The sequence below is a fragment of the Myotis brandtii genome, unplaced genomic scaffold, assembly GCF_000412655.1.
Source record: "Myotis brandtii unplaced genomic scaffold, ASM41265v1 scaffold68, whole genome shotgun sequence".
Lineage (NCBI taxonomy): Eukaryota > Metazoa > Chordata > Mammalia > Chiroptera > Vespertilionidae > Myotis > Myotis brandtii.
Genome location: NW_005370657.1, coordinates 1,420,866 through 1,432,069, shown reverse-complemented (window position 1 = coordinate 1,432,069; position 11,204 = coordinate 1,420,866). Strand labels below are relative to the sequence as shown.

Genomic DNA, 11,204 nt, shown 5'->3' with positions numbered 1-11,204 from the left:
ACCGAAGTCCCACTTTCGGAACGAACTTTTTTCATAATCTGTAACTTACTTTAAAATAGTCTGACAACAATAAACCAGCAGTGAAGGAAGTATGGGAAAACGTTAACAATTACTAAATGTGGGTGATGGTATATGGGTGTTCGTTATATTATTTCCTCAAATTTTGTTTGAAAATTTTTATTAAAAACAAAACTTTCTGCCCTAACCGGTTTGGCTCGGTGGATAGAGCGTCAGCCTGGGGACTGAGGGTCCCAGGTTCGATTCCAGTCAAGGGCATGTACCTTGGTTGCGGGCACATCCCCAGTGGGGAGTGTGCAGGAGGCAGCTGATCAATGTTTCTCTCCCATCGATGTTTCTGACTCTCTATCCCTCTCCCTTCCTCTCTGTAAAAAATCAATAAAATATATATTTTTTTAAAAACACAAAAAACAAAACTTTCTGAGCCTCCCAATGCGCTTTGGGGAAAGACTAGATACCCGGGTTGGCATTCAAGGCCCTGCAAGCGTGGCTTCTGTCACCCGCCAAGCTTGTCTCCAGCTAGGACACCCCCTCTAGCCTGCCTTCCAGCCCCCACTCATGCCTCAGCCTCCCTTCACTCAGCGGGTCCTCTCCGCCTCTGCAGCTCTGCAGCTCTGTTCCCTCTGCCCTTCCATGCCCTTCCACGTGGTGAAGTGAACTCCTAGGTACTGTTAGGGCCCCACTCGAGCTCCAGGTCAAGGAGCCTTCTGCACCAGGGGCCCCTCTGAGCTCTGGGCACTGAGCTGCCCAGAACTGGTCGCGGGTGCGGAGGTCTGATGGCGTATTCGAGCACGGTCCCCTCCCGGTGCCGGGCGTCACAGCAGTGTCCCGCCAGGGCAGGTGCCGGATCGCTGCCGAAGGAACTTCCATGAAGGAAACGCTCCAAGGAAGGTTAACGGCAACGATTGGGTAACGGTTACTGGAACTTTTAAAGTTTTTGTTTGTTTTCTTTAAGTTTTCCAGGCTTTTTTTTAAGTGAACAAAGTGATTCTGTGAAGAATTTGGGTGAGCCTAGGTTTTCATCCCTTGGGACACACCTGAGTTCAGGAAGCTGTCATAAAGATGATGATTTTGAGGGTGGATTTCCCTAGCCCCTTATCGTCTCTGGCTTGTTTTCCACTCACCTGCACGTGGATCCTCAGACGGCCCCGGGATGAAGGGGCGCGTGCCTGTGAGTGGGAGCGTGTGTGAGTGTGTGTGTGTGTGGGTGGGAGGGGGGCCCAGTTTGACAGATGTGACATGGACCCCCCAGGTGGGAGGTTACCGAGCTGGGGCTTCCTGCACACCCGGGCCAGCATGGGGAACAGAGAGAGCAGCTGCGGAGGCCTCACCCGCACCCCACCCAGACGGGACGACTCACCCCGCAGGCTGCCTGCCTTCTCTCTCCCCTGTATTACCATTTACTTATTTCGTGTTCTTCTTCCAATAGACCCACCTTTTAGAACTTAAATACGTTTATTTTAAAGGAAACTTTAAATAACTAATGTAAACGGGAAACCAGCCACACTTGCTGGCACAGGCAGCCCAGCCCGCAGGGGGTTTCATTCCTCCAGGTGTGCCCGCCGCGGGCTCTCTCCGCTTTCAGGAGCCTCCAGGCTGGGCCAGGCGGTAAGGACCCTGAGCACCCGAGTGGAGCCGTTCTCCAAGACGAGGTCAGAATGAGAGAATAGAAAAGGGAGGATGCTTCTCCCCGGGGGGTCCTGGGGCCCCCCCACAGCACCGGGGCCTGGCATGTCCCTGAGGCTGCCCTGGTCTCGGGCTCCCACAGGCCTGGTAACTAAGTCTACACCAGGGGTGGGCAAACTTTTTGACTCGAGGGCCACAATGGGTTCTTAAACTGGACCGGAGGGCCAGAACAAAAGCATGGATGGAGTGTTTGTGTGAACTAATATAAATTCAAAGTAAACATCATTACATAAAAGGGTACAGTCTTTTTTTTTTTTTTAGTTTTATTCATTTCAGGCCCGCAGCTGTAGTTTGCCCACGGCTGGTCTACACCCTTGGCTCAGTGTGTTCTCTTCCTAACCTGGGGGCGGGGCAATGAGCCTAATTTGCATTCTGAAGCAGCTTAGAAAGGACAGGTTGTGACCTGCCTGGGGCCACACGGTGGGAGCCCTTCAGATCTCACCTCCTCAGGGAGGTGCTAGTGACCATGACCCTCAGGTCCAGCCCGCAGGCCTCAGGCCTTCTCGCATCAAGGAGGCCAATTCACTGCCCACTTGGCCGGCTACTCTGTGTCACAACCACTACCAGGGAGCACCCCCCACCTCCCGCTGCCCAGGAAAACTCCCTCAGCCCATGACCTGGCTGCATGCAACAGCTCAGTCTCCAGCAGGAGTTAGGCACAGAACACAGGCTCAGACAGATGAGGGGTCAGGGCCACGGCCACACAGCAAGGATGACCCAGCTCTGCCTGACCACGCGTCCCGGAGAGCAAGGACCCTGCCTCGGTCACCCTGGACCCCCAGGCCTGGCATAGCCTGGGCCCGGCATGCCCTACGTAAGAAGAGTCCTGGGCCTTCCACCAGAGCTAGGGAGGGGCAGCTGGCTGAGGGGGGCTGAGGGGGACCGAGGGGCTGGGGAGGAAGAGGGGCTGGGGACTCAAGGCCGGGCAGCCATCCCACATAAATCAACCCCAGTGGAAGCGAAGAAAAAGGAGTAAAACCGAATGTCCTCGGAAATTCCTTTAGTGCTCAGCTGTCCGTGAAAACAGGATAAAGTGGCTTCCTCTGTCTGTGCTCCCGCCGGGCAGGGTGGAGGCGCTGAGCTCAGGCCAGGACTCCTGAGTCAGGACAGGGGTGGGGCTGGGCTCTGAGCTGGGGAAGGGGCTCCAGGCCCGTGTTGCTACTTGAGGGCATCCAGGTGGGTGCAGACCTGGGAGAAGACGCTGTCCACGGAGCCTTCGGCATTGACCTGCAGGGAGACTGGTGGTGAGCGGAGACGCCGTGGGCTGGGCGGGCCCCATCGTGGCAGGCCCCACCCCCGGAGGCCCGGCCTGGGTCGGGAGTCCAGCCGCCGTGGGCAGCAGCCCCTCATCAAACCAGTGGGGAAGCCACGGCCCAGGGAGGACGGCTGGCCCGAGGTCCCAGCAATTGGAGGCCCAGCCAGGAAAACAACCCAGGTTTCCTGCTCCCTCGGCCTGCAGGGGGCGCACCTTGCGCACGATGCCCCGTTTCTCATAGAAGGCGATGACGGGTTCCGTGGCCTGGTAGTAGGTATCCAGCCGCTTCTTGATGGTCTCCTCGTTGTCGTCCACACGCCCACTGGTCTCTCCACGCTTCAGGAGCCGCTGGGTCATGGTCTCGGGGCCTGCGTCCACATACAGCAGCAGGGTGGGCTGTCCGATCTGTGGGCGGGGCACCAGTCACAGGGGCCCCTTTCCTGCCCACCCCGAGGCCACCTCCTGCCCATCTTCCCACTTCGGGGGGCCCCACTTGAGATCCACTCGGACATTCAGGACAGCCTGACAGACCCTCCCAAAACCAACCTGCCCTGCCATCCCCCTGCTCAAACCTCCTCCGTGGCCCCCCAGTGCCCTGGGGAGAAAATGCAAAGTCCTTCCCTGGCCTAGAGGGCCTGCGCCGTTGGGCCCTGTGCCCCCTCCTCATCGCTTGCTGCTCACTCCTTTGCTCTCTTGCTGACTGGAGTCTAGGCCGGCTCTCATCACCCTCCTCGTGTGCCAGGCCTTTGCTCTTGCCAGGAACCTCCCAGGAACCTCTTCCCTCCATGCCAAGTGCTCACCTCCAGATTTCACCTAAAATCTCATTCCTCTGGCGCAGCCCCCCCAGATGCCACCCCGCCAGCCCCGCCCCCTGGGACAGGCTCTTCCAGGCCCTTTACTTCTGCCCTCAGCACCTCTGGGAGGGCCTCTGGTTGTTTACTTAACATCCCTCTCCCAGCCTGGCCCGAGGCCCGAGCGCAATGGGCTGTCTCACCCCAGCAGGCCTGGACTGGGACTTGACAGAGGAACCAGGGCTAAGGGAAGGGGTGAGGGGCCACTGAGCTCTGGGAGGCTCTGAACAATGTCACTGTCACTGGGATGAGTGTTTCATCACAGGAAGACTGGGAAGGGCACGAAGAAATAAGGTTCACCATCTTCCTTTGGTGAGGACCTGGCGCCCCCTGGTGCCCAGAGTCAAAAACACCAGGTGCTGGGCAGGGCCAGGCGCCCACGCCAACACCCACAACAGCCCCAGGAGGGATGAGAACTTTCACTAACCCCATCTTCCAGACGGGGCTTTGAGGGCCAGAGGTGACGTCACACAGCTGGTGCCTAGGTCCATGGCCTCCCAGTCTTTGAAGGAAGCCCAGCCAACCCCCATTTCACAGATAGGGAAACTGAGGCCCAGATCAGGGTAGACACTTCCCTGAGGTCTTGCAGCCAGTTAGAGGGCAGGAAATACAATATCCTGCCTCTGGATGTGGCTCAAAGCTATGGAAGCCTAAAGATGGCCCCTGTCTCACAGAGTTGGGGAGTGGGGATGAGGGTCTGGTCCTGCCCCCAGCCCACTGGGATGCCCAGTCCTCCTTGCAAGGCCTGGAAGGAGTCCTCTGCCAAGAAGCGCCCCCAAGTCCCCTTAATGACCTCTCCCTCCTTGGCACTTACAGCGCCTCTGCTTCCCCCATATGGCGTATAACACCAAGAGATATGGGTGTATGTGTGTATATGTGTGTGCCCATGTGTGTGCATGTGTGTGCATCTCTGTGTATAGGTGCACTGAGTCTGTGTATATGCATTGCCTGAGGTGCATGTGTGTACACTGCCAGATGTGTGCACATGTACACAGGCCTGTGTGCATGGGTGCATATGCCTGTGGCTTCCTGCACACATGTGTGCCTATGTGTTTGTGTGCCTGTGTGTGCATGCACATGCCTGTACATGTGTGTGTTTGGGCAAGATGCTCTTGCCCTGTGGAAAGTTTTCCGGTGGGCACTCATTCCAGGCAGCTCAAAGGCATCATCCTCAAGGCCCACTCTCTCCAGCCAGACTCCCGGTGGCCCCTGGAAGGAGACTGGACTCTCCCCCCGGGGCATCCGAAGCCTCCAGCCAGGCCTGAGCCTCCCTCTCCCACATCATCCCCAGTTGCCCTCTCCCAACAGCTCTGTTCTCTCTACACGAGCCTGACTCTTCCAGCCCTGTCCATGCTACTCCCTGCCCCTCCCACCATGTGCTTACACTGAAGAGTACATTCTCTCTAATCCTCATGCTGCCCCACAAGGCAGCTGGGCCCCGTCTATCCCCATTTTGCAGATGGGAACACTGAGGTTCACAGAGGCAGAATGACAGCCCAAGGCCTTGAGCAGCTGAGCTGGGACCTGAGCCTGGCCTTCTCAGCCTGGTGCTTCCCATTCTTCTAGACTCTTTCTTCTGGATTTCTAGACAGAATCCCAGAAAGCACTTCCCTGGTTCCCTCCTTCCCCAGCTCCCATCACCCACAATCAATCTCTCCCCTCTCTCTCTCTCTCTCTCCCTCCCTCCCTCCCTCTCTCCCTCCCTCCATCATAGCAGCCTCTGCCTGACTGCCCCTGTCATGGATCCTGAAGACAATCCACCAGGTCAGGGGTCCTCAAACTTTTTAAACAGGGGGCCAGTTCACTGTCCCTCAGACCGTTGGAGGGCCGGACTATAGTTTTAAAAAAAAACTATGAACAAATTCCTATGCACACTGCACATACCTTATTTTGAAGTAAAAAAACAAAACGGGAACAAATACAATATTTGTATTTGCATGTGGCCCGCGGGCCGTAGTTTGAGGACCCCTGCACCAGGTTGTGCCTTACCCGCTGCTCAAACTCTTCGCCCTGCTGCACCTCCCGAGGGTAGCCATCGATCAGGAAGCCTTTGGAAGTCTCCACCTTGGCCATCATGGCGTCTCGGAGCATGTCCAACACTGTCTCCTGCGGGCACAGCAGAAGGAGGAGCGGCCGTGAGCCCCACTTCCCCACCCTCCTCTGGGGTGCGCTGCCCCACAGCTGAAACGCCCCCTGCGCGGACAGCTCCCAAACCAGCCCCCTCAGGCCTCCCTGAACCATGGGGAGGCGATGGATGGCTCAGGTCCTGCGTTCAGCTGGGCCCAGAGGACACAGCGGTGAACACAGCAGGCCTTCCCTGCCCTCAGGAAACGCCAGTTATCAACTTCCAGGCATGACACAGCTTGTGGGCAGAGAAAGGGGCTACTGGAGTGTTAGGGGGTCTGAGCCCAAACCGGATGAACCAGGTCTGAAAGCTGAGGAGGAAAACCATTCCAGGCAGGAAGGAGTGCGATGAGTTTGAGGGGCAGAAAGGCCGGGCTGGTGGGAGGGTGGAGGGGTCAGCAGGTCAGAGTCCTGGAGGCTTCGGGAAGAAATTCTGTGCCAAGGGCAATGGGGACCCACAAAAGGGTTCAGAGCCAGGGAAGGTCATGGCCAGCTTCGCCAGCGTGTCATGGGCTTTGCTGGCTGCCGTCCACTCAGGGCCACCATCACCCCCGCCCCCGCCTCACTGGGGCCCACTCACCAGCGGCACCAGCTGCCCCTTCTCCATGATTTCCGACAGCATCTTGCCCCTGGCCGAGCCCGAGCTGACCTCGGCCCGAAGGAGGTCCCCGGTGGACAGGTGGGTGTAGCCGTACTTCTGGACAATCTTCTCACACTGGGTGCCCTTCCCCGAGCCAGGCCCGCCTGCAAGCGCCCACCCGTGCAGAAGCCCTGAGAAACGGGTCCTCCGCGGGGACAGGGTGGGCCCGGGTCACCCATCGAAGGAAGGACAGAGCCCAGGGCGCATTCCCGGCCCGGCTCCCACCAGGGCCTGCACAGACCCCCCTGCTAGTGCCTCGCCCGCCTGCCCTGGACTCACCCACCACGAAGATGATCTTGGTTTTCTTCAGCTTCTCTGTGGGAGAGAAAGGGGGGAGAGCTCAGTCACTCGCACGGCACGTGGTGGGCAGCACCTCTGATCCCAGGCCTGTGCGGGGCCTGAGGCAGAGGGACAGGCAGCTCACCCTCCTGTCAGGGAGGCAGACAGGTCACAGCCCAGCGTGGGTGCTGATGGCGAGGAGAGCTCAGAGACTGGGACAGGCCGGGGGAGAGAGGGCGGTCCAGGCAGAGGGACCAGCAGAGGCAAAGGCCCGGTGGCCACAGGCAGAGGCCGTAAGAGCGACCCTGAGGGGCTCGAGTCACCCCCGTCCCTGTGGGAGGCTGGGCGGCAGCTGCGGGTCACCTCTAGCCTTAGAGTCTTCCTCGCTGCGGAGGTTTCCCGAGGAGCAGCAGCCACCCATGGATCCGTTCCGCTGTGTCCCCTGCCCTTCCCCTCCCAGGCCCTGGCCTGCCCATCGCCCGCCTTCCCTGGGCGGTGTGAGTGCGGAGTTGGCAACCACAACATATGTTGCCCTGGAGACAGTTGCCGGGGAAGAGGGCTGTGGTGGGCATATGGAACCCTTGCCCAAAGGGGAGGCCAGCTTCCATTTCAACCTCTGCCTCACCGCCCTGAGGACTCAGCAGCCCCACAGCCCCACCCACAGAGGGAAACTGAGGCCTGAAGAGGCAGGGCCCGCTCTTGGGCTGCCAAAACCCGGACTGGAAGCTGCCCCTTCCCAGGCTGCTGCCTTCCCTTCCCCGGAGCAGGACTGGCTGAGAGGCCGGAGAGAGAGGTCCCTCCCCTTTCTGCCCCCCTCTCCCCAGTCCAATGGGAGGTGAGCTCAAAGCTCCCAGGGCTTCCCAGCCCTGGGCCAGGAGCTGTCAGAACTTCTCTCGTGGCTTCCCGCCAGCTGCCCGCCGTGTGACGGGCACAAGCCTGGGTGTGTGGGGGGGAGGGCACAGTCCAGTGGCAGCTGACGTTCAGAGCCCCAGGGGTGGACGGGTGACCACTGGTTTCAGGCAGCCGCAGCCAGGCTGGCTGGGCTCCTTTAAGAACTGCCCAGGCCCAGGCTCAAAGCCAGGGATGGGACGGATGGTGCTGCCAGGAGACAGGCCAGCTGGGCTCTCAGCCCATGACTCCTTCTAGGCGGGCCCATAGGAGCCTGGAGGGCCCAAGAGCCACCCCCTGGACAATGGGGCAACTCTGTCCCTGACAGGGGCATTTGCACCCTTGGCTGGCTGGGCTCCTTTAAGAACTGCCCAGGCCCAGGCTCAAAGCCAGGGATGGGACGGATGGTGCTGCCAGGAGACAGGCCAGCTGGGCTCTCAGCCCATGACTCCTTCTAGGCGGGCCCATAGGAGCCTGGAGGGCCCAAGAGCCACCCCCTGGACAATGGGGCAACTCCGTCCCTGACAGGGGCATTTGCACCCTTGGGGCCTCTCCACAGGCAGGCCTCCCCTCAGCAGTGCCCGCCCTCTCCTGAAAGAGGCAGGGATTCAGCTCTAAAAATACCAGCGTAGGAGGTGAGCTGTGGGGTCCTCGGGAGCCCAGGAGGCCCCGTTGCTTCTAAAATTAATCTTGAAGCTGGCACATCCCATGAGAGGCCCGAGGCGGGTGTGGGAGCTCCCAGGCAAGCCCGGTCTGGCAGCCCCAGAGCCGCCTCCAACCCCTCCAGAGTGTCTCCCCAAAGTGCACCCCCTTAGCAGGTGGGCAGACTGAGGTGCAGGCAGAGAGCAGGGGAGAGGAGCCTCCGTACCTTCCATCCTGCCGAGGTCCCGGGAGTGGAGTCAGCGCTCTGCAAGATAAGGCGCGGGTGGGGCTGGTGAGCGAGCGCTCCCTCCAGCCACAGCCACAGCCGCAGGTGTGCCAGCCTGGCTTGCCCTCGGAGAGGGCCGCTGGGGGCCGGAAGGCCCAGGAGGCTGGGTGACCTTGGGAAAGTCATCTTTCTTCCTTGTGCTTCCATTGCCTCACCTGCCAAGGGCAGCAGCCCCCTCCCGCCCCACCAGTCACTGCGAGCTGCTCTCCCAAGTCCCAGAAAACAGGGCGGGGTCCTCTCCAGGCACCTTGACAACGCTCCCCAGGGCGGAGGGCGGGGAGAGCTGCCAGGAGGGGGAGGAGGGACAGGAGCTGTGAGTCCTCAGCTCTGAAGGGGTTTGGAAGAGGATGCTCAGAGGACACGGAAGTCTGGAGGGAGGAAGCTGCGTTCACATAGGAATAGCCCTGCAATTTTCCAATGAGGGGTTCCCAGGCTCCCCCACACACAGGACCAACTCCCCCCATGTGGCCTCTGCCCCTCACCCCCTGGAGGACCTTGCTCCATTGCCCCCTTATCCCCCCAGCATGGAATCAACCCCAACCCCTCCTGGGACCCCACTACTTCCACATCAACCTCCCCTTCCCGTCCGTCTCTTCAGAATTGCTGCCTATACACCTGTGGCCTTCACCCACCAGCCCTCCCCAAGGCCACCTGCAACCATCACAGCCACTCTTGCCTTGACCTTTGACTCTTGACCCTTGGCCACCATTCCTCCTGCCTGGGACCTCACCTCCAACCCCGACTCTACCCTCTCACTATTGGCTTCCTGGGACCCTCCATCCTGCCCAGCCAGCCCAGGTCGCTCTTGCCAGCTTCGGAGACCCTGCCGCCTCTGACAGCCCGGCTGTGTCCAGCTAGAAGCCTTTCTCTCACACCCTCCCCATCCTGCATGAGCACGTCCCACCCTCTTGCTACTGAACCTCTGATCTGTGTCCTCGTGGCCACTTCTTTGTTCCAAGCCGGGGCCAACCCAACCTCCATACCCACCAGCCCATCTGTAGGATTTCCCCACAAGCTGAAGACCACATCACTCTCCTGCTTAAAACCCTTCCATGTGCGGCCACTCAGCTCCCAAGATAAAGCCTCTCCCCCTCCACCCATCCCTGCACTTTATCAGCTGCTGCTTAAACCGAGCTCCTTCTCCCACCGTGGCCGTGTCCCACCGCCAGGCCCAGCTCATGTTGCACCCAATGCCCCAATGCCCTTCCCTGAGGTGTTCATGTTTAGGACTCACTTCAGGTGTCACCTCCTTCAGGAAGCCTTCCTGGACTCTACCCTCCACTCCTACACTGACAGGTACCTCCTCTGAACTTCCCCTGGCATCATACAGCCACACACCACACACCACACTCTATTGGACCGCTCTGTTGTAGGCCCGGGCTGGTCAGAGGGCCGGGGGCCTCACTCCATCCCCAGGGCCCTCTTGGGAGGGAACTGAGGCTTGAAGAGGATAGACCTGCTCCAGGGCCTGGCTAGGTTCCAACCCAGGGCTGCATTTTCTGCTGCTCTGGGCCTAGCACCCAGTAGGTCCTTAAGCAGCTGCCTGTGGGGGCCTGAGTTAGCCTCTTCCCTGCTGAGTATGCTGAAGGAAGAGCAGTAGCTGCCAACACTGCTCAGCAGCTGGTGGTGGGGGGGGGTCCCCTAGGCCAGGAACAGCCTGCAGTGACCCCATCCTGCCCCACCCCCTCCCAGTAACCTAAGCCCCACTGTCCTGCTGGAACCTGCCACCTCCTTGGTCCAAAATAACTTGGGTCATGAGGAGGCCTCGCAGAGGTCAGGGGTCAGGATAGGGTTAGGTTACAGGCTCAGCACCCAGGTCTTATTGGGCCCCTGGATCAGGCCGCAGTGACTCGGTATGTAACCGGGTGGTCTGCCGAGGGGTCTGGAGATCGGAGGCCAAAGGGACAGAGACTTAACCTTAGCCGCGAGGCGAGTCCAGGGCAAGACCAAGGTCTCCTGTCTCTTGAACAACAGCAGCCATTTTGGTGGCTGGCAACCAACTGGGGTTCAAATCCCAACCCCATCACTCAGCTGTGTGACCTTGGGCAGCGGTATCCCCTCTCTGGGCCTGCACCCCAGGCCCGGTCCTCCTGCTGCTGCGGAGTCCTGAGTGGGTGGCTGAGCAGGACAGGCCCCTGTGCTGCCGCCCTGCCCTTGCAGAGGCTGGGGCAGGGGGCCAACACCCAGGGGCCTCCTGTGCCCAGCACTCAGAGGGATGTGACAGGACAGTCCACCAATCACAAAGGCTGCCCCACCCAGGTCCTTGGGGCGGGGAGTCAGGTCACAGCCCCCTCCCAGGGCCCCAGCTGGGACATGCCAAGGACAGGAACCTGGGGCCCCAGGGGTATGGGCTGGGACAAAGGGGTGACTGTCTAAGAGGCTGGGAAGGGCTGCAACGCGCACACATCCACAAAGAAGCACAGAGTGCGGCGCGCACACCCGAGCAGCGTCTGGGGGGTGCAGACAGGCAGACACACGCAGGGCACAGCCAGGGACACACACAGGGCACAGCCAGGGACACACACAGGGCACAGC

The 11,204-nt window shown here is 60.1% G+C and overlaps 1 protein-coding gene across 2 annotated transcripts; it reads right to left on the bottom strand.

Annotated features, from left to right (window-relative positions):
* Positions 1-2,687: 2,687 nt before the first annotated feature.
* On the bottom strand, positions 2,688-8,688 carry AK1 (adenylate kinase 1). 2 transcript variants are annotated; one of them, XM_005881444.2, is made up of 6 exons: positions 8,610-8,688; positions 6,854-6,889; positions 6,515-6,678; positions 5,800-5,916; positions 3,173-3,364; positions 2,688-2,931 (listed from the first exon to the last, which is right to left on the bottom strand). In XM_005881444.2, exons 1-6 carry the CDS (start codon positions 8,614-8,616, stop codon positions 2,863-2,865), a joined length of 585 nt encoding a protein of 194 aa, XP_005881506.1. In that variant the 5' UTR covers positions 8,617-8,688; the 3' UTR covers positions 2,688-2,862. The 2 variants fall into 2 exon arrangements, with proteins under 2 accessions (XP_005881506.1, XP_005881504.1); XM_005881442.2 differs by lacking the exon at positions 8,610-8,688 and adding an exon at positions 7,217-7,295.
* Between the last annotated feature and the right edge of the window lie 2,516 nt (positions 8,689-11,204).

Excerpts from the sequence above, each read along its gene's own strand:
- AK1 (XM_005881442.2), bottom strand. The coding sequence starts at position 7,274 with ATGGGTGGCTGCTGCTCCTCGGGAAACCTCCGCAGCGAGGAAGACTCT. Across the intron at positions 6,890-7,216 it reads GGAAGACTCTAAGGCTAGAG|AGAAGCTGAAGAAAACCAAG; the intron begins GTGACCCGCAGC and ends TCTCTCCCACAG. Across the intron at positions 2,932-3,172 it reads AACGGGGCATCGTGCGCAAG|GTCAATGCCGAAGGCTCCGT; the intron begins GTGCGCCCCCTG and ends GTCTCCCTGCAG.